General features: G+C 54.0%; 2 protein-coding genes across 2 annotated transcripts in view; both read left to right on the top strand.

The window, feature by feature from the left end:
* The window catches only part of LOC137356252 (uncharacterized protein FLJ40521-like), a 68,085-nt gene extending 50,642 nt beyond the window's left edge, over positions 1–17,443 (top strand). Inside the window, exons 6-10 of the mRNA XM_068022125.1 lie at positions 2,012–2,045; positions 2,183–3,398; positions 6,123–6,556; positions 7,864–8,022; positions 17,307–17,443. Coding sequence (XP_067878226.1) covers positions 2,012–2,045; positions 2,183–3,398; positions 6,123–6,556; positions 7,864–8,022; positions 17,307–17,415 — 1,952 coding nt within the window. The 3' untranslated portion in view covers positions 17,416–17,443. The remainder of the gene's footprint in view (positions 1–2,011; positions 2,046–2,182; positions 3,399–6,122; positions 6,557–7,863; positions 8,023–17,306) is intronic.
* Positions 17,444–17,573: 130 nt separating this feature from the next.
* Positions 17,574–23,559, top strand: part of LOC137356251 (ribonuclease inhibitor-like) — a 27,621-nt gene continuing 21,635 nt past the window's right edge. Inside the window, exon 1 of the mRNA XM_068022124.1 lies at positions 17,574–17,584. Coding sequence (XP_067878225.1) covers positions 17,574–17,584 — 11 coding nt within the window. The remainder of the gene's footprint in view (positions 17,585–23,559) is intronic.

Raw genomic sequence — 23,559 nt, 5'->3', positions numbered from 1 at the left:
TGGACTTGATCTCCATAATCCAGACTGACAATCCCCCGGTGTCAGTACTGAGGGAGTGCTGCACTGTCGGAGGGAGATGTATATACTCTAGGACTTGATCTCTATAATCCAGACTGACACTCCCCCGGTGTCAGTACTGAGGGAGTGCTGCACTGTCGGAGGGAGATGTATATACTCTAGGACTTGATCTCCATAATCCAGACCGACACTCCCCCGGTGTCAGTACTGAGGGAGTGCTGCACTGTCAGAGGGAGATGTATATACTCTAGGACTTGATCTCCATAATCCAGGCCGACACTCCCCCGGTGTCAGTACTGAGGGAGTGCTGCACTGTCGGAGGGAGATATATATACTCTAGGACTTGATCTCCATAATCCAGACCGACACTCCCCGGTGTCAGTACTGAGGGAGTGCTGCACTGTCAGAGGGAGATGTATATACTCTAGGACTTGATCTCTATAATCCAGACCGACACTCCCCCGGTGTCAGTACTGAGGGAGTGCTGCACTGTCGGAGGGAGATGTATATACTCTCGGACTTGATCTCCATAATCCAGGCCGACACCCCCCCGGTGTCAGTACTGAGGGAGTGCTGCACTGTCAGAGGGAGATGTATATACTCCAGGACTTGATCTCCATAATCCAGGCTGACACTCCCCCGGTGCCAGTACTGAGGGAGTGCTGCACTGTCGGAGGGAGATGTATATACTCTCGGACTTGATCTCCATAATCCAGACTGACACTCCCCGGTGTCAGTACTGAGGGAGTGCTGCACTGTCGGAGGGAGATGTGTATACTCTAGGACTTGATCTCCATAATCCAGACCGACACTCCCCCGGTGTCAGTACTGAGGGAGTGCTGCACTGTCGGAGGGAGATGTGTATACTCTAGGACTTGATCTCCATAATCCAGGCCGACACTCCCCCGGTGTCAGTACTGAGGGAGTGCTGCACTGTCGGAGGGAGATGTGTATACTCTAGGACTTGATCTCCATAATCCAGACCGACACTCCCCCGGTGTCAGTACTGAGGGAGTGCTGCACTGTCGGAGGGAGATGTGTATACTCTAGGACTTGATCTCCATAATCCAGGCCGACACTCCCCGGTGTCAGTACTGAGGGAGTGCTGCACTGTCGGAGGGAGATGTATATACTCTAGGACTTGATCTCCATAATCCAGACCGACACTCCCCCGGTGTCAGTACTGAGGGAGTGCTGCACTGTCGGAGGGAGATGTGTATACTCTAGGACTTGATCTCTGTAATCCAGGCCGACACTCCCCCGGTGTCAGTACTGAGGGAGTGCTGCACTGTCAGAGGGAGATGTATATACTCTAGGACTTGATCTCTGTAATCCAGACCGACACTCCCCCGGTGTCAGTACTGAGGGAGTACTGCACTGTCGGAGGGAGATGTATATACTCCAGGACTTGATCTCTATAATCCAGACCGACACTCCCCCGGTGTCAGTACTGAGGGAGTGCTGCACTGTCGGAGGGAGATGTATATACTCTAGGACTTGATCTCCATAATCCAGGCCGACACTCCCCCGGTGTCAGTACTGAGGGAGTGCTGCACTGTCGGAGGGAGATGTATATACTCTAGGACTTGATCTCTATAATCCAGACCGACACTCCCCCGGTGTCAGTACTGAGGGAGTGCTGCACTGTCAGAGGGAGATGTATATACTCTAGACCTGATCTCCATAATCCAGACCGACACTCCCCCGGTGCCAGTACTGAGGGAGTGCTGCACTGTCGGAGGGAGATGTATATACTCTAGGACTTGATCTCCATAATCCAGGCCGACACTCCCCCGGTGTCAGTACTGAGGGAGTGCTGCACTGTCAGAGGGAGATGTATATACTCTAGGACTTGATCTCTATAATCCAGGCCGACACTCGCCGGTGTCAGTACTGAGGGAGTGCTGCACTGTCAGAGGTGCCGTGTTTTGGTTGAAACGTTAAACTGAGGGGCCACATTTGCCCTCTAAGTTTGATGTAAAATATCCCACAGTCGCTATTCTGAAGAGTGGGAATCCTCGCCCCCAGTGTCCGGGGAATAAATATCCCTCCCTCAATCAACAGGTTAACTAGATAACACATCCCTGATTGTGGGATCTTGCTGTGCCAAACGTGGATGCCACATTAACCGACATAACTGTCTCCACCTCTGCCTCTTCTGCAGGTTGAATGATGGTGATACCCCCAGTGCCCAGCCTGTATCTCCCGTCTCCCCGGTGTCTGCAGGCCAAGAAGCAACACAACACCTCATGATGACCAACGGGCCCTCAGAGTCTGGAACAGACAGTGAGGCAGACAGAACCAGACACGTCTCAGAGACCAGACTGTCTCCAGAGTCAGGGGCAGACAGAACCAGACACGTCTCAGAGACCAGACTGTCTCCAGAGTCAGGGGCAGACAGAACCAGACACGTCTCAGAGACCAGACTGTCTCCAGAGTCAGGGGCAGACAGAACCAGACACGTCTCAGAGACCAGACTGTCTCCAGAGTCAGGGGCAGACAGAACCAGACACGTCTCAGAGACCAGACTGTCTCCAGAGTCAGGGGCAGACAGAACCAGACACGTCTCAGAGACCAGACTGTCTCCAGAGTCAGGGACAGACAGAACCAGACACATCTCAGAGACCAGACTGTCTCCAGAGTCAGGGGCAGACAGAACCAGACACGTCTCAGAGACCAGACTGTCTCCAGAGTCAGGGGCAGACAGAACCAGACACGTCTCAGAGACCAGACTGTCTCCAGAGTCAGAGACAGACAGAACCAGACACGTCTCAGAGACCAGACTGTCTCCAGAGTCAGGGGCAGACAGAACCAGACACGTCTCAGAGACCAGACTGTCTCCAGAGTCAGGGGCAGACAGAACCAGACACGTCTCAGAGACCAGACTGTCTCCAGAGTCAGGGGCAGACAGAACCAGACACGTCTCAGAGACCAGACTGTCTCCAGAGTCAGAGACAGACAGAACCAGACACGTCTCAGAGACCAGACTGTCTCCAGAGTCAGAGACAGACAGAACCAGACACGTCTCAGAGACCAGACCGTCTCCAGAGTCAGAGACAGACAGAATCAGACAGGTCTCGGAGACCAGACTGTCTTCAGAGTCTGAGACAGACAGAACCAGACACGTCTCGGAGACCAGACTGTCTCCAGAGTCAGAGACAGAAAGAACCAGACACGTCTCAGAGACCAGACCGTCTCCAGAGTCAGAGACAGACAGAACCAGACACGTCTCAGAGACCAGACCGTCTCCAGAGTCAGAGACAGACAGAACCAGACACGTCTCAGAGACCAGACCGTCTCCAGAGTCAGAGACAGACAGAACCAGACACGTCTCAGAGACCAGACCGTCTCCAGAGTCAGAGACAGACAGAACCAGACACGTCTCAGAGACCAGACCGTCTCCAGAGACAGACAGAACCAGACACGTCTCAGAGACCAGACCGTCTCCAGAGTCAGAGACAGACAGAACCAGACACGTCTCAGAGACCAGACTGTCTCCAGAGTCAGAGACAGACAGAACCAGCCACGTCTCAGAGACCAGACTGTCTCCAGAGTCAGAGACAGACAGAATCAGACACGTCTCAGAGACCAGACTGTCTCCAGAGTCAGAGACAGACAGAACCAGACACGTCTCAGAGACCAGACTGTCTCCAGAGTCAGAGACAGACAGAATCAGACACGTCTCAGAGACCAGACCATCTCCAGAGTCAGAGACAGACAGAACCAGACACGTCTCAGAGACCAGACTGTCTCCAGAGTCAGAGACAGACAGAACCAGACGCGTCTCAGAGACCAGACTGTCTCCAGAGTCAGAGACAGACAGAACCAGACACGTCTCAGAGACCAGACTTTCTCCAGAGTCAGAGACAGGCAGAACCAGACACGTCACAGAGACCAGACTGTCTCCAGAGTCAGAGACAGACAGAACCAGACTCGTCTCTGATGCCAGACTGTCTCCAGAGTCAGAGACAGACAGAACCAGACACGTCTCAGAGACCAGACTGTCTCCAGAGTCAGAGACAGACAGAACCAGACACGTCTCAGAGACCAGACTGCTCGCAGAGTCAGAGACAGACAGAACCAGACACGTCTCAGAGACCAGACTGTCTCCAGAGTCAGAGACAGACAGAACCAGACACGTCTCAGAGACCAGACCGTCTCCAGAGTCAGAGACAGACAGAACCAGACACGTCTCAGAGACCAGACCGTCTCCAGAGTCAGAGACAGAAAGAACCAGACACGTCTCAGAGACCAGACCGTCTCCAGAGTCAGAGACAGAAAGAACCAGACACGCCTCAGAGACCAGACCGTCTCCAGAGTCAGAGACAGACAGAACCAGACACGTCTCAGAGACCAGAACGTCTCCAGAGTCAGAGACAGAAAGAACCAGACAGGTCTCAGAGACCAGACCGTCTCCAGAGTCAGAGAGAGACAGAACCAGACACGTCTCAGAGACCAGACCGTCTCCAGAGTCAGAGACAGACAGAACCAGACACGTCTCAGAGACCAGACCGTCTCCAGAGTCAGAGACAGACAGAACCAGACACGTCTCAGAGACCAGACCGTCTCCAGAGTCAGAGACAGAAAGAACCAGACACGTCACAGAGACCAGACTGTCTCCAGAGTCAGAGACAGACAGAACCAGACACGTCTCAGAGACCAGACCGTCTCCAGAGTCAGAGACAGACAGAACCAGACACGTCTCAGAGACCAGACCGTCTCCAGAGTCAGAGACAGAAAGAACCAGACACGTCTCAGAGACCAGACCGTCTCCAGAGTCAGAGACAGACAGAACCAGCTACGTCTCAGAGACCAGACTGTCTCCAGAGTCAGAGACAGACAGAACCAGACACGTCTCAGAGACCAGACCGTCTCCAGAGTCAGAGACAGAAAGAACCAGACGCGTCTCAGAGACCAGACTGTCTCCAGAGTCAGAGACAGACAGAACCAGACACGTCTCAGAGACCAGACTTTCTCCAGAGTCAGAGACAGGCAGAACCAGACAAGTCTCAGAGACGAGACTGCTCGCAGAGTCAGAGGCAGACAGAACCAGACACGTCTCAGAGACCAGACCGTCTCCAGAGTCAGAGACAGACAGAACCAGACACGTCTCAGAGACCAGACCGTCTCCAGAGTCAGAGACAGACAGAACCAGACACGTCTCAGAGACCAGACCGTCTCCAGAGTCAGAGACAGAAAGAACCAGACACGTCACAGAGACCAGACTGTCTCCAGAGTCAGAGACAGACAGAACCAGACTCGTCACAGAGACCAGACTGTCTCCAGAGTCAGAGACAGACAGAACCAGACTCGTCTCAGATGCCAGACTGTCTCCAGAGTCAGAGACAGACAGAACCAGACACGTCTCAGAGACCAGACTGTCTCCAGAGTCAGAGACAGACAGAACCAGACACGTCTCAGAGACCAGACTGCTCGCAGAGTCAGAGACAGACAGAACCAGACACGTCTCAGAGACCAGACTGTCTCCAGAGTCAGAGACAGACAGAACCAGACACGTCTCAGAGACCAGACTGTCTCCAGAGTCAGAGGCAGACAGAACCAGACACGTCACAGAGACCAGACTGTCTCCAGAGTCAGAGACAGGCAGAACCAGACTCGTCTCAGATGCCAGACTGTCTCCAGAGTCAGAGACAGACAGAACCAGACACGTCTCAGAGACCAGACTGTCTCCAGAGTCAGAGACAGACAGAACCAGACACGTCTCAGAGACCAGACTGCTCGCAGAGTCAGAGACAGACAGAACCAGACACGTCTCAGAGACCAGACTGTCTCCAGAGTCAGAGACAGACAGAACCAGACACGTCTCAGAGACCAGACTGTCTCCAGAGTCAGAGCCAGACAGAACCAGACTCGTCTCAGAGACCAGACTTTCTCCAGAGTCAGAGATAGACAGAACCAGACAGGTCTCAGAGACCAGACTGTCTCCAGAGTCAGAGACAGACAGAACCAGACACGTCTCGGAGACCAGACTGTCTCCAGAGTCAGGGACAGACAGAACCAGACAGGTCTCAGAGACCAGACTGTCTCCAGAGTCAGAGACAGACAGAACCAGACGTGTCTCAGAAACCGGACTTCTCCCAGAGTCTGAGATAGACAGAATTAGAGACGTCTCGGAGACCAGGCTGTCTCCAGAATCAGTGACAGACAGAGAGGCGGACAGAGGCAGACTTGTCTGGGAGACCAGACAGTCCTCAGAGTCAGAGACAGACAGCAGCCGACGTGTCTCAGAGACCGGACTGCTCGCAGAGTCAGGGGCAGACAGTGGGACGGACAGAACCAGGCATTTCCCGGAGACCAGACGGTCCCCAGAGACAAGGAGAAACAGAACCAAACACGTCCCGGAGACCAGACGGTCACCAGGGACAGGGACAGTCAGCCTGGGGATGTGTGTGAGCTCTGGTTTCGATGTGACCTTGATCTTCCACCTCCCGCTCTCACTCCACGATCAGCGAGAGGTTCGGCTCGATCTCCGATCTGCCGTGGGAATCGATCCGGATGGCAAAAGGCAACCCCTTCGGTAAGGAAACAGTCGATTACGTGTGTCCCCTATGTGTGTGTGAGAGGTCCGCGCGTTCACACGCAGACACACGCGTTCAGAGACATGTGTGCACACACACTCACACACACACTCACGCACACACTGACGCACACACACACGCACGCACACACGCACGCACACACACACGCACGCACACACGCACGCACACACACACGCACGCACACACGCACGCACACACTCACGCACACACTCACGCACACACTCACGCACGCACTCACGCACGCACTCACGCACGCACACACGCACGCACGCACACACGCACGCACGCACACATGCACGCTCACACACGCTCACACACACAAACACACACACACACTCACACACAAACACAAACACAAACTCTCACACACACACTCACACTCAACCACACACACACTCACACTCAACCACACACACACACACACACTCACACACACACACAAAAACACTCACACACACAAAAACACACACACACTCACACACACACAAACACACTCACACACACACAGACACACTCACACACACACAGACACACTCACACACACACTCACACACACAAAAACACTCACACGCTCACACACACACACACTCACACACACACACACACAAAAACACTCACACGCTCACACACACACTCACACGCTCACACACACACAAACACTCACACGCTCACACACTCACACACACAAACACACACACACACTCACACACACACTCAGACACACACCCACACACACACTCACACACTCACACACTCACACACACAGACACACAGACACACACACTCACACACTCACACACTCACACACACAGACACACAGACACACACACTCACACACTCACACACTCACACACACACAGACACACACTCGCATACACACAAACACACACACACACATTCACACAAACACATTCACACAAACACACACTCACACACACACACAAACCAAGACCCACACTCACACACAGACACACATTCACATACTCACACACACACACACACTCACACACAGACAAACACACACGCACACACAAACACACACACACTCACACACACACACTCACACAAACACGCACAAACACACACACTCACACAAACACACACACACTCACATACACACACTCACATACACACACGCACTCACACACACGCATTCACACACAAACACACAATCAAACACACTCACACACTCTCACACACAGCCACTCACTCAAACTCACCCACATACACACACTCACACACACAAGTATAACCTTGGTGTCTCTCTCCCTCTCTCTATACACAGGCTGGCTGAACACAGCTCCCCGGAGTCACACTCTCTACACCTCACCTTGACTGTGCAGGCTGAGGCAGCAGTGCCTGCCCCGAGGCCAGCGGGAAGAGGGTCCGGAGTCCGGAGAGACAGCTCGTCGACAGGCTCGGACAGCGGGACCCAAAACCCAAGGTAGGTGATAGATCAGGACACTTTCAAACTCATTTCCCCCACTGTCGGAGGGGCCGCCTTCATATGAGATGTGAAACCGTGGCCTCGCCTGCTTATTGGCTTTAGTTTTACAGATATATTTATATATATCCATATCCCTCAGTTGGACCACACTTGGAGCACTGTGCACAGTTCCAGTGTCCATATCCCTTGCTTAGACCACACTTGGAGCACTGCGCACAGTTCCACTCTCCATATCCCTCAGTGAGACCACACTTGGAGCACTGCGCACAGTTCCACTCTCCATATCCCTCAGTTAGACCACACTTGGAGCACTCTGCACAGTTCCACTCTCCATATCCCTGGCTTAGACCACACTTGGAGCACTGTGCACAGTTCCAGTGTCCATATCCCTGGCTTAGACCACACTTGGAGCACTGCGCACAGTTCCACTCTCCATATCCCTCAGTGAGACCACACTTGGAGCACTGCGCACAGTTCCACTCTCCATATCCCTCAGTTAGACCACACTTGGAGCACTGTGCACAGTTCCACTCTCCATATCCCTGGGTTAGACCACACTTGGAGCACTGTGCACAGTTCCAGTCTCCATACCCCTCAGTGAGACCACACTTGGAGCACTGTGCACAGTTCCATTCTCCATATCCCTGGGTTAGACCACACTTGGAGCACTGTGCACAGTTCCAGTGTCCATATCCCTCGGTTAGACCACACTTGGAGCACTGTGCACAGTTCCAGTCTCCATATCCCTCAGTTAGACCACACTTGGAGCACTGTGCACAGTTCCAGTCTCCATATCCCTGGTTAGACCACACTTGGAGCACTGTGCACAGTTCCAGTCTCCATATCCCTCAGTGAGACCACACTTGGAGCACTGTGCACAGTTCCAGTCTCCATATCCCTCAGTTAGACCACACTTGGAGCACTGTGCACAGTTCCAGTCTCCATATCCCTGGTTAGACCACACTTGGAGCACTGTGCACAGTTCCAGTGTCCATATCCCTGGGTTAGATCACACTTGGAGCACTGTGCACAGTTCCAGTCTCCATATCCCTCAGTGAGACCACACTTGGAGCACTGTGCACAGTTCCAGTGTCCATATCCCTCGGTTAGACCACACTTGGAGCACTGTGCACAGTTCCAGTGTCCATATCCCTCGGTTAGATCACACTTGGAGCACTGTGCACAGTTCCACTCTCCATATCCCTGGCTTAGACCACACTTGGAGCACTGTGCACAGTTCCAGTCTCCATATCCCTGGTTAGACCACACTTGGAGCACTGTGCACAGTTCCACTCTCCATATCCCTGGTTAGACCACACTTGGAGCACTGTGCACAGTTCCAGTCTCCATATCCCTCAGTTAGACCACACTTGGAGCACTGTGCACAGTTCCAGTGTCCATATCCCTCGGTTAGATCACACTTGGAGCACTGTGCACAGTTCCAGTCTCCATATCCCTCAGTGAGACCACACTTGGAGCACTGTGCACAGTTCCAGTGTCCATATCCCTCGGTTAGACCACACTTGGAGCACTGTGCACAGTTCCAGTCTCCATATCCCTCAGTTAGACCACACTTGGAGCACTGTGCACAGTTCCAGTCTCCATATCCCTGGGTTAGATCACACTTGGAGCACTGTGCACAGTTCCAGTCTCCATATCCCTCAGTGAGACCACACTTGGAGCACTGTGCACAGTTCCAGTGTCCATATCCCTCGGTTAGACCACACTTGGAGCACTGTGCACAGTTCCACTCTCCATATCCCTCAGTGAGACCACACTTGGAGCACTGTGCACAGTTCCACTCTCCATATCAATCGGTTAGACCACACTTGGAGCACTGTGCACAGTTCCACTCTCCATATCCCTCAGTGAGACCACACTTGGAGCACTGTGCACAGTTCCACTCTCCATATCCCTCAGTTAGACCACACTTGGAGCACTGTGCACAGTTCCACTCTCCATATCCCTGGGTTAGACCACACTTGGAGCACTGTGCACAGTTCCACTCTCCATATCCCTGGGTTAGACCACACTTGGAGCACTGTGCACAGTTCCACTCTCCATATCCCTGGGTTAGACCACACTTGGAGCACTGTGCACAGTTCCACTCTCCATATCCCTGGGTTAGACCACACTTGGAGCACTGTGCACAGTTCCACTCTCCATATCCCTCGGTTAGACCACACTTGGAGCACTGTGCACAGTTCCACTCTCCATATCCCTCAGTGAGACCACACTTGGAGCACTGTGCACAGTTCCACTCTCCATATCCCTCAGTTAGACCACACTTGGAGCACTGTGCACAGTTCCACTCTCCATATCCCTCAGTGAGACCACACTTGGAGCACTGTGCACAGTTCCACTCTCCATATCCCTGGGTTAGACCACACTTGGAGCACTGTGCACAGTTCCACTCTCCATATCCCTCAGTGAGACCACACTTGGAGCACTGTGCACAGTTCCACTCTCCATATCCCTGGGTTAGACCACACTTGGAGCACTGTGCACAGTTCCACTCTCCATATCCCTCAGTGAGACCACACTTGGAGCACTGTGCACAGTTCCACTCTCCATATCCCTGGGTTAGACCACACTTGGAGCACTGTGCACAGTTCCAGTCTCCATATCCCTCAGTGAGACCACACTTGGAGCACTGTGCACAGTTCCAGTCTCCATATCCCTGGGTTAGACCACACTTGGAGCACTGTGCACAGTTCCACTCTCCATATCCCTGGGTTAGACCGCACCTGGAGCACTGTGCACAGTTCCAATCTCCATATCCCTGGGTTAGACCACACTTGGAGCACTGTGCACAGTTCCACTCTCCATATCCCTGGTTAGACCACACTTGGAGCACTGCGCACAGTTCCACTCTCCATATCAATCGGTTAGACCACACTTGGAGCACTGTGCACAGTTCCACTCTCCATATCCCTGGGTTAGACCACACTTGGAGCACTGTGCACAGTTCCACTCTCCATATCCCTCAGTGAGTCCACACTTGGAGCACTGTGCCCAGTTCCAGTCTCCATATCCCTGGGTTAGACCACACTTGGATCACTGTGCACAGTTCCACTCTCCATATCCCTCAGTGAGACCACACTTGGAGCACTGTGCACAGTTCCACTCTCCATATCCCTGGGTTAGACCACACTTGGAGCACTGTGCACAGTTCCACTCTCCATATCAATCGGTTAGACCACACTTGGAGCACTGTGCACAGTTCCACTCTCCATATCCCTCAGTGAGACCACACTTGGAGCACTGTGCACAGTTCCACTCTCCATATCCCTCAGTTAGACCACACTTGGAGCACTGTGCCCAGTTCCACTCTCCATATCCCTGGGTTAGACCACACTTGGATCACTGTGCACAGTTCCACTCTCCATATCCCTCAGTGAGACCACACTTGGAGCACTGTGCACAGTTCCACTCTCCATATCCCTGGGTTAGACCACACTTGGAGCACTGTGCACAGTTCCACTCTCCATATCCCTGGCTTAGACCACACTTGGAGCACTGTGCACAGTTCCACTCTCCATATCCCTGGGTTAGACCACACTTGGAGCACTGTGTACAGTTCCAGTCTCCATATCCCTGGGTTAGACCACACTTGGAGCACTGTGCACAGTTCCACTCTCCATATCCCTCGGTTAGACCACACTTGGAGCACTGTGCACAGTTCCACTCTCCATATCCCTGGGTTAGACCACACTTGGAGCACTGTGCACAGTTCCACTCTCCATATCCCTGGGTTAGACCACACTTGGAGCACTGTTTACAGTTCCACTCTCCATATCCCTCGGTTAGACCACACTTGGAGCACTGTGCACATTTCCACTCTCCATATCCCTGGGTTAGACCACACTTGGAGCACTGTGCACAGTTCCACTCTCCATATCCCTCAGTTAGACCACAACTGGAGCACTGTGCACAGTTCCACTCTCCATGTCCCTCAGTTAGACCACACTTGGAGCACTGTGCACAGTTCCAGTCTCCATATCCCTGGTTAGACCACACTTGGAGCACTGTGCACAGTTCCAGTGTCCATATCCCTGGGTTAGATCACACTTGGAGCACTGTGCACAGTTCCAGTCTCCATATCCCTCAGTGAGACCACACTTGGAGCACTGTGCACAGTTCCAGTCTCCATATCCCTCAGTGAGACCACACTTGGAGCACTGTGCACAGTTCCAGTCTCCATATCCCTCAGTTAGACCACACTTGGAGCACTGTGCACAGTTCCAGTCTCCATATCCCTCAGTGAGACCACACTTGGAGCACTGTGCACAGTTCCAGTCTCCATATCCCTCAGTTAGACCACACTTGGAGCACTGTGCACAGTTCCAGTCTCCATATCCCTGGTTAGACCACACTTGGAGCACTGTGCACAGTTCCAGTGTCCATATCCCTGGGTTAGATCACACTTGCAGCACTGTGCACAGTTCCAGTCTCCATATCCCTCAGTGAGACCACACTTGGAGCACTGTGCACAGTTCCAGTGTCCATATCCCTCGGTTAGACCACACTTGGAGCACTGTGCACAGTTCCAGTGTCCATATCCCTCGGTTAGATCACACTTGGAGCACTGTGCACAGTTCCACTCTCCATATCCCTGGCTTAGACCACACTTGGAGCACTGTGCACAGTTCCAGTCTCCATATCCCTGGTTAGACCACACTTGGAGCACTGTGCACAGTTCCAGTCTCCATATCCCTCAGTTAGACCACACTTGGAGCACTGTGCACAGTTCCAGTGTCCATATCCCTCGGTTAGATCACACTTGGAGCACTGTGCACAGTTCCAGTCTCCATATCCCTCAGTGAGACCACACTTGGAGCACTGTGCACAGTTCCAGTGTCCATATCCCTCGGTTAGACCACACTTGGAGCACTGTGCACAGTTCCAGTCTCCATATCCCTCAGTTAGACCACACTTGGAGCACTGTGCACAGTTCCAGTCTCCATATCCCTCAGTTAGACCACACTTGGAGCACTGTGCACAGTTCCAGTCTCCATATCCCTCAGTGAGACCACACTTGGAGCACTGTGCACAGTTCCAGTGTCCATATCCCTCGGTTAGACCACACTTGGAGCACTGTGCACAGTTCCACTCTCCATATCCCTCAGTGAGACCACACTTGGAGCACTGTGCACAGTTCCACTCTCCATATCAATCGGTTAGACCACACTTGGAGCACTGTGCACAGTTCCACTCTCCATATCCCTCAGTGAGACCACACTTGGAGCACTGTGCACAGTTCCACTCTCCATATCCCTCAGTTAGACCACACTTGGAGCACTGTGCACAGTTCCACTCTCCATATCCCTGGGTTAGACCACACTTGGAGCACTGTGCACAGTTCCACTCTCCATATCCCTGGGTTAGACCACACTTGGAGCACTGTGCACAGTTCCAGTCTCCATATCCCTGGGTTAGACCACACTTGGAGCACTGTGCACAGTTCCACTCTCCATATCCCTGGGTTAGACCACACTTGGAGCACTGTGCACAGTTCCACTCTCCATATCCCTGGGTTAGACCACACTTGGAGCACTGTGCACAGTTCCAGTCTCCATATCCCTGGATTAGACCACACTTGGAGCACTGTGCACAGTTCCACTCTCCATATCCCTCAGTGAGACCACACTTGGAGCACTGTGCACAGTTCCACTCTCCATATCCCTCAGTTAGACCACACTTGGAGCACTGTGCACAGTTCCACTCTCCATATCCCTCAGTGAGACCACACTTGGAGCACTGTGCACAGTTCCACTCTCCATATCCCTGGGTTAGACCACACTTGGAGCACTGTGCACAGTTCCACTCTCCATATCCCTCAGTGAGACCACACTTGGAGCACTGTGCACAGTTCCACTCTCCATATCCCTGGGTTAGACCACACTTGGAGCACTGTGCACAGTTCCACTCTCCATATCCCTCAGTGAGACCACACTTGGAGCACTGTGCACAGTTCCACTCTCCATATCCCTGGGTTAGACCACACTTGGAGCACTGTGCACAGTTCCAGTCTCCATATCCCTCAGTGAGACCACACTTGGAGCACTGTGCACAGTTCCAGTCTCCATATCCCTGGGTTAGACCACACTTGGAGCACTGTGCACAGTTCCACTCTCCATATCCCTGGGTTAGACCGCACCTGGAGCACTGTGCACAGTTCCAATCTCCATATCCCTGGGTTAGACCACACTTGGAGCACTGTGCACAGTTCCACTCTCCATATCCCTGGTTAGACCACACTTGGAGCACTGCGCACAGTTCCACTCTCCATATCAATCGGTTAGACCACACTTGGAGCACTGTGCACAGTTCCACTCTCCATATCCCTGGGTTAGACCACACTTGGAGCACTGTGCACAGTTCCACTCTCCATATCCCTCAGTGAGTCCACACTTGGAGCACTGTGCCCAGTTCCAGTCTCCATATCCCTGGGTTAGACCACACTTGGATCACTGTGCACAGTTCCACTCTCCATATCCCTCAGTGAGACCACACTTGGAGCACTGTGCACAGTTCCACTCTCCATATCCCTGGGTTAGACCACACTTGGAGCACTGTGCACAGTTCCACTCTCCATATCAATCGGTTAGACCACACTTGGAGCACTGTGCACAGTTCCACTCTCCATATCCCTCAGTGAGACCACACTTGGAGCACTGTGCACAGTTCCACTCTCCATATCCCTCAGTTAGACCACACTTGGAGCACTGTGCCCAGTTCCACTCTCCATATCCCTGGGTTAGACCACACTTGGATCACTGTGCACAGTTCCACTCTCCATATCCCTCAGTGAGACCACACTTGGAGCACTGTGCACAGTTCCACTCTCCATATCCCTGGGTTAGACCACACTTGGAGCACTGTGCACAGTTCCACTCTCCATATCCCTGGCTTAGACCACACTTGGAGCACTGTGCACAGTTCCACTCTCCATATCCCTGGGTTAGACCACACTTGGAGCACTGTGTACAGTTCCAGTCTCCATATCCCTGGGTTAGACCACACTTGGAGCACTGTGCACAGTTCCACTCTCCATATCCCTGGGTTAGACCACACTTGGAGCACTGTGCACAGTTCCACTCTCCATATCCCTCGGTTAGACCACACTTGGAGCACTGTGCACAGTTCCACTCTCCATATCCCTCAGTGAGACCACACTTGGAGCACTGTGCACAGTTCCACTCTCCATATCCCTCGGTTAGACCACACTTGGAGCACTGTTTACAGTTCCACTCTCCATATCCCTCGGTTAGACCACACTTGGAGCACTGTGCACATTTCCACTCTCCATATCCCTGGGTTAGACCACACTTGGAGCACTGTGCACAGTTCCACTCTCCATATCCCTCAGTTAGACCACAACTGGAGCACTGTGCACAGTTCCACTCTCCATGTCGCTCAGTTAGACCACACTTGGAGCACTGTGCACAGTTCCACTCTCCATATCCCTGGCTTAGACCACACTTGGAGCACTGTGCACAGTTCCACTCTCCATATCCCTGGGTTAGACCACACTTGGAGCACTGTGCACAGTTCCACTCTCCATATCCCTCAGTTAGACCACACTTGGAGCACTGTGCACAGTTCCACTCTCCATATCCCTGGCTTAGACCACACTTGGAGCACTGTGCACAGTTCCACTCTCCATATCCCTCAGTTAGACCACACTTGGAGCACTGTGCACAGTTCCACTCTCCATATCCCTGGCTTAGGCCACACTTGGAGCACTGTGCACAGTTCCACTCTCCATATCCCTGGCTTAGACCACACTTGGAGCACTGTGCACAGTTCCACTCTCCATATCCCTCAGTTAGACCACACTTGGAGCACTGTGCACAGTTCCACTCTCCATATCCCTGGGATAGACCACACTTGGAGCACTGTGCACAGTTCCAGTCTCCATATCCCTGGGATAGGCCACACTTGGAGCACTGCGCACAGTTCCAGTCTCCATATCCCTGGGATAGGCCACACTTGGAGCACTGCGCACAGTTCCAGTCTCCATATCCCTCGGTTAGACCACACTTGGAGCACTGTGCACACTTCCAGTCTCCATATCCCTGGGATAGACCACACTTGGAGCACTGCGCACAGTTCCACTCTCCATATCCCTCGGTTAGACCACACTTGGAGCACTGTGCACAGTTCCACTCTCCATATCCCTGGGATAGGCCACACTTGGAGCACTGTGCACAGTTCCAGTCTCCATATCCCTGGGATAGACCACACTTGGAGCACTGCGCACAGTTCCACTCTCCATATCCCTGGGTTAGACCACACTTGGAGCACTGTGCACAGTTCCACTCTCCATATCCCTGGGATTGACCACACTTGGAGCACTGTGCACAGTTCCACTCTCCATATCCCTGGGTTAGACCACACTTGGAGCACTGTGCACAGTTCCACTCTCCATATCCCTCAGTTAGACCACAACTGGAGCACTGTGCCCAGTTCCACTCTCCATATCCCTCAGTTGGTCCACACTTGGAGCACTGTGCACAGTTCCAGTCTCCATATCCCTCGGTTAGACCACACTTGGAGCACTGTGCACAGTTCCAGTCTCCATATCCCTGGGTTAGACCACAACTGGAGCACTGTGCACAGTTCCACTCTCCATATCCCTCAGTTAGACCACACTTGGAGCACTGTGCTCAGTTCCACGCTCCATATCCCTGGGTTAGACCACACTTGGAGCACTGTGCACAGTTCCACTCTCCATATCCCTCAGTTAGACCACAACTGGAGCACTGTGCACAGTTCCACTCTCCATATCCCTCAGTTAGACCACAACTGGAGCACTGTGCACAGTTCCACTCTCCATATCCCTCGGTTAGACCACACTTGGAGCACTGTGCTCAGTTGCACGCTCCATATCCCTGGGTTAGACCACACTTGGAGCACTGTGCACAGTTCCACTCTCCATATCCCTCGGTTAGACCACACTTGGAGCACTGTGCTCAGTTCCACGCTCCATATCCCTGGGTTAGACCACACTTGGAGCACTGTGCACAGTTCCAGTCTCCATATCCCTCAGTTAGACCACAACTGGAGCACTGTGCACAGTTCCACTCTCCATATCCCTCAGTTAGACCACAACTGGAGCACTGTGCACAGTTCCAGTCTCCATATCCCTGGGTTAGACCACACTTGGAGCACTGTGCACAGTTCCACGCTCCATATCCCTCAGTTATGCAGGCATGCCGATGAACGATCGACTCCATTGTTAAGTGCGTATCTGCGGGTCTCTCTGATCTCAATAGGATCGTTGTAGACCAGAACCGAAGGAAAACAAGACACAGAGAGTCAGCTGTCAGACAACGAGAACATCGCAGGCGGCAGCCAATCATTAAACCACAGAAATTTGGGTGAGTGCAGAATGTGGGATGGAGTCACCCTGAGGAGTAAACAACACTTGTGGGTTTGAGGGATATGGGGAGCAGGCGGGTGGGGGGGATGAGTAGGGGACATGGGGAGAAGTGGGGAAGATGGGGTGTGAGGGATATAGGGGGAGGTGGGGAGTGAGGGATATGGGGAGAAGGTAGGTAGGTGGAAAGTGAGGGATACGGGGGCAAGGTGGGTAGGTGGGGAGTGAGGGATATGGGGAGCAGGAGGGTAGGTGGGGAGTGAGGGATATGGACAGAAGGTGGGTAGGTGGGGAGTGAGGGATCCGGGGGCAAGGTGGGTAGGTGGGGAGTGAGGGATATGGGGAGAAGGTGTGTAGGTGGGGAGTGAGGGATATGGGCAGAAGGTGGGTAGGTGGGGAGTGAGGGATATGGGGAGAAGTTGGGTAGATGGGGACTGAGGGATATGGGGAGAAGGTGGGTAGGTGGGGAGTGAGGGATATGGGGAGAAGGTGGGTAGGTGGGCAGTGAGGGATATGGGGAGAAGGTGTGTAGGTGGGGAGTGAGGGATACGGGGAGAAGGTGGGTAGGTGGGGAGTGAGGGATATGGGGAGAAGGTGGGTCGGTGGGGAGTGAGGGATATGGGGAGAAGGTGGTTGGGGGGTGAATGAGGGATATGGGGAGAAGGTGGGTCAGTGGGGAGTGAGGGATATGGGGAGAAGGTGTCTAGATGGGAAGTGAGGGATGTGGGGAGAAGGTGGGTAGGTGGGGAGTGAGGGATATGGGGAGAAGGTGGGTAGGTTGGGAGTTAGGGATATGGGGAGAAGGTAGGTAGGTGGAGAGTGAGGGATATGGGGAGAAGGTGGGTCAGTGGGGAGTGAGGGATATGGGGAGAAGGTGGGTAGGTTGGGAGTTAGGGATATGGGGAGAAGGTAGGTAGGTGGAGAGTGAGGGATATGGGGAGAAGGTGGGTCAGTGGGGAGTGAGGGATATGGGGAGAAGGTGGGTAGGTTGGGAGTTAGGGATATGGGGAGAAGGTAGGTAGGTGGAGAGTGAGGGATATGGGGAGAAGGTGGGTCAGTGGGGAGTGAGGGATATGGGGAGAAGGTGTCTAGATGGGAAGTGAGGGATTAGATTAGATTAGAGATACAGCACTGAAACAGGCCCTTCGGCCCACCGAGTCTGTGCCGACCATCAACCACCCATTTATACTAATCCTACATTAATCCCATATTCCTACCAAACATCCCCACCTGTCCCTGTATTTCCCTACCACCTACCTATACTAGTGACAATTTATAATGGCCAATTTACCTACCAACCTGCAAGTCTTTTGGCTTGTGGGAGGAAACCGGAGCACCCGGAGAAAACCCACGCAGACACAGGGAGAACTTGCAAACTCCACACAGGCAGTACCCAGAATCGAACCCGGGTCCCTGGAGCTGTGAGGCTGTGGTGCTAACCACTGTGCCACTGTGCCGCCCTGTGGGGAGAAGGTGGGTAGGTGGGGAGTGAGGGATATAGGGAGAAGGTGGGTCGGTGGGGAGTGTGGGATATGGGGTGAAGGAGGGAAGGTGGAGAGTGAGGGATACAGGGAGAAGGTGGGTAGGTGGGGAGTGAGGGATATGGGGAGAAGGTGGGTAGGTGGGGAGTGTGGGATATGGGGAGAAGGAGGGAAGGTGGAGAGTGAGGGATACAGGGAGAAGGTGGGTGGGGGGTGAGTGAGGGATATGGGGAGAAGGTGGGTAGGTGGGGAGTTAGGGATATGGGGAGAAGGTGGGTGGAGGGGGAGTGAGGGATATGGGGAGAAGGTGGGTAGGTGGGGAGTGAGTGATATGGGGAGAAGGTGGGTGGGGGGTGAGTGAGGGATATGGGGAGAAGGTGGGTAGGTGGGGAGTGAGTGATATGGGGAGAAGGTGGGTAGGTGGGGAGTTAGGGATATGGGGAGAAGGTGGGTGGAGGGGGAGTGAGGGATATGGGGAGAAGGTGGGTAGGTGGGGAGTGAGGGATATGGGGAGAAGGTGGGTAGGTGAGGAGTGAGGGAATTGGGGAGAAGGTGGGTCGGTGGAGAGTGAGTGATATGGGGAGAAGGTGGGTGGAGGGGGAGTGAGGGATATGGGGAGAAGGTGGGGAGTGAGGGATATGGGGAGAAGGAGGGTAGTTGGGGAGTGAGGGATATGGGGAGAAGGTGGGTCGGTGTGGAGTGTGGGATATGGGGAGAAGGAGGGTAGGTGGAGAGTGAGAGATAAGGGGAAAAGGTGGGTGGGTGGTGAGTGAGGGATATGGTGAGATGGTGTGTAGGTGGGGAGTGAGGGATATGGAGAGAATGTGGGTAGGTTGGGAGTTAGGGATATGGGGAGAAGGTGGGTAGGTGGGGAGTGAGGGATATGGGGAGAAGGTGGGTAGGTGGGGAGTGAGGGATATGGGGAGAAGGTGGGGAGGTGGGGAGTGAGGGATATGGGGAGAAGGTGTGTAGGTGGGGAGTGAGGGATATGGGGATATGGGGAGAAGGTGGGTAGGTGGGGAGTGAGGGATACGGGGAGAAGGAGGGTAGGTGGGGAGTGAGGGATTTGGGGAGAAGGAGGGTAGGTGGGGAGTGAGGGATATGGGGAGAAGGTGTGTAGGTGGGGAGTGAGGGATATGGGCAGAAGGTGGGTAGGTGGGGAGTGAGGGATATGGGGAGAAGTTGGGTAGATGGGGACTGAGGGATATGGGGAGAAGGTGGGTAGGTGGGGAGTGAGGGATATGGGGAGAAGGTGGGTAGGTGGGCAGTGAGGGATATGGGGAGAAGGTGTGTAGGTGGGGAGTGAGGGATACGGGGAGAAGGTGGGTAGGTGGGGAGTGAGGGATATGGGGAGAAGGTGGGTCGGTGGGGAGTGAGGGATATGGGGAGAAGGTGGTTGGGGGGTGAATGAGGGATATGGGGAGAAGGTGGGTCAGTGGGGAGTGAGGGATATGGGGAGAAGGTGTCTAGATGGGAAGTGAGGGATGTGGGGAGAAGGTGGGTAGGTGGGGAGTGAGGGATATGGGGAGAAGGTGGGTAGGTTGGGAGTTAGGGATATGGGGAGAAGGTAGGTAGGTGGAGAGTGAGGGATATGGGGAGAAGGTGGGTCAGTGGGGAGTGAGGGATATGGGGAGAAGGTGGGTAGGTTGGGAGTTAGGGATATGGGGAGAAGGTAGGTAGGTGGAGAGTGAGGGATATGGGGAGAAGGTGGGTCAGTGGGGAGTGAGGGATATGGGGAGAAGGTGGGTAGGTTGGGAGTTAGGGATATGGGGAGAAGGTAGGTAGGTGGAGAGTGAGGGATATGGGGAGAAGGTGGGTCAGTGGGGAGTGAGGGATATGGGGAGAAGGTGTCTAGATGGGAAGTGAGGGATTAGATTAGATTAGAGATACAGCACTGAAACAGGCCCTTCGGCCCACCGAGTCTGTGCCGACCATCAACCACCCATTTATACTAATCCTACATTAATCCCATATTCCTACCAAACATCCCCACCTGTCCCTGTATTTCCCTACCACCTACCTATACTAGTGACAATTTATAATGGCCAATTTACCTACCAACCTGCAAGTCTTTTGGCTTGTGGGAGGAAACCGGAGCACCCGGAGAAAACCCACGCAGACACAGGGAGAACTTGCAAACTCCACACAGGCAGTACCCAGAATCGAACCCGGGTCCCTGGAGCTGTGAGGCTGTGGTGCTAACCACTGTGCCACTGTGCCGCCCTGTGGGGAGAAGGTGGGTAGGTGGGGAGTGAGGGATATAGGGAGAAGGTGGGTCGGTGGGGAGTGTGGGATATGGGGTGAAGGAGGGAAGGTGGAGAGTGAGGGATACAGGGAGAAGGTGGGTAGGTGGGGAGTGAGGGATATGGGGAGAAGGTGGGTAGGTGGGGAGTGTGGGATATGGGGAGAAGGAGGGAAGGTGGAGAGTGAGGGATACAGGGAGAAGGTGGGTGGGGGGTGAGTGAGGGATATGGGGAGAAGGTGGGTAGGTGGGGAGTTAGGGATATGGGGAGAAGGTGGGTGGAGGGGGAGTGAGGGATATGGGGAGAAGGTGGGTAGGTGGGGAGTGAGTGATATGGGGAGAAGGTGGGTGGGGGGTGAGTGAGGGATATGGGGAGAAGGTGGGTAGGTGGGGAGTGAGTGATATGGGGAGAAGGTGGGTAGGTGGGGAGTTAGGGATATGGGGAGAAGGTGGGTGGAGGGGGAGTGAGGGATATGGGGAGAAGGTGGGTAGGTGGGGAGTGAGGGATATGGGGAGAAGGTGGGTAGGTGAGGAGTGAGGGAATTGGGGAGAAGGTGGGTCGGTGGAGAGTGAGTGATATGGGGAGAAGGTGGGTGGAGGGGGAGTGAGGGATATGGGGAGAAGGTGGGGAGTGAGGGATATGGGGAGAAGGAGGGTAGTTGGGGAGTGAGGGATATGGGGAGAAGGTGGGTCGGTGTGGAGTGTGGGATATGGGGAGAAGGAGGGTAGGTGGAGAGTGAGAGATAAGGGGAAAAGGTGGGTGGGTGGTGAGTGAGGGATATGGTGAGATGGTGTGTAGGTGGGGAGTGAGGGATATGGAGAGAATGTGGGTAGGTTGGGAGTTAGGGATATGGGGAGAAGGTGGGTAGGTGGGGAGTGAGGGATATGGGGAGAAGGTGGGTAGGTGGGGAGTGAGGGATATGGGGAGAAGGTGGGGAGGTGGGGAGTGAGGGATATGGGGAGAAGGTGTGTAGGTGGGGAGTGAGGGATATGGGGATATGGGGAGAAGGTGGGTAGGTGGGGAGTGAGGGATACGGGGAGAAGGAGGGTAGGTGGGGAGTGAGGGATTTGGGGAGAAGGAGGGTAGGTGGGGAGTGAGGGATATGGGGAGAAGGTGGGTAGGTTGGGAGTTAGGGATATGGGGAGAAGGTGGGGGGGTGGGGAGTGAGGGATATGGTGAGATGGTGTGTAGGTGGGGAGTGAGGGATATGGGGAGAAGGTGGGTAGGTGGGGAGTTAGGGATATGGGGAGAAGGTGGGTTTGTGGGGAGTGAGGGATATGGGGAGAAGGTGGGTAGGTTGGGAGTTAGGGATATGGGGAGAAGGTGGGGAGGTGGGGAGTGAGGGATATGGGGAGAAGGTGGGTAGGTTGGGAGTTAGGGATATGGGGAGAAGGTGGGTAGGTGGGGAGTGAGGGATATGGGGAGAAGGTGGGTAGGTGGGGAGTTAGGGATATGGGGAGAAGGTGGGTCGGTGGAGAGTGAGTGATATGGGGAGAAGGTGTGTAGGTGGGGAGTGAGCGATATGGGGAGAAGGTGGGTAGGTTGGGAGTTAGGGATATGGGGAGAAGGTGGGTAGGTGGGGAGTGAGGATATGGGGAGAAGGAGGGTCGGTGGAGAGAGAGTGATATGGGGAGAAGGTGGGTAGGTGGGGAGTGAGGGATATGGGGAGAAGGTGGGTAGGTGAGGAGTGAGGGAATTGGGGAGGTGGGTCGGTGGAGAGTGAGTGATATGGGGAGAAGGTGGGGAGGTGGGGAGTTAGGGATATGGGGAGAAGGTGGGTAGGTGGGGAGTGAGGGATATGGGGAGGTGGGTGCGGGGGTAGTGAGGGATATGGGGAGAAGGTGGGGAGTGAGGGATATGGGGAGAAGGAGGGTAGGTGGGGAGTGAGGGATATGGGGGAAGTTGGGTTGGTGTGGAGTGAGTGATATGGGGAGAAGGTGGGTCGGTGGAGAGTGAGTGATATGGGGAGAAGTTGGGTTGGTGTGGAGTGAGGGATATGGGGAGAAGTTGGGTGGGGGGTGAGTGAGGGATATGGGGAAAAGGTGGGTAGGTGGGGAGTGAGGGATATGGGGAGAAGGTGTCTAGGTGGGGAGTGAGGTATATTGGGAGAAGGTGGGTAGGTGGGGAGTGAGGGATATGGGGGGAAGGTGGGTAGGTGGGGAGTGAGGGATATGGGGGGAAGGTGTCTAGGTGAGGAGTGAGGTATATTGGGAGAAGGTGGGTAGGTGGGGAATGAGGGATATGGGGAAAATGTGGGTAGGTGGGGAGTGAGGGATATGGGGAAAATGTGGGTAGGTGGGGGGTGAGGGATATGGGGGAAGTTGGGTAGGTGGGGAGTGAGGGATATGGGGAAAATGTGGGTAGGTGGGGAATGAGGGATATGGGGAGAAGGTGGGTAGGTGGGGAGTGAGGGATATGGGGAGAA

Source organism: Heterodontus francisci, chromosome 45 (genome assembly GCF_036365525.1).
Source record: "Heterodontus francisci isolate sHetFra1 chromosome 45, sHetFra1.hap1, whole genome shotgun sequence".
In the NCBI taxonomy this organism is placed as follows: Eukaryota; Metazoa; Chordata; class Chondrichthyes; order Heterodontiformes; family Heterodontidae; genus Heterodontus; species Heterodontus francisci.
This window is presented reverse-complemented; position numbering and strand designations above follow the sequence as displayed.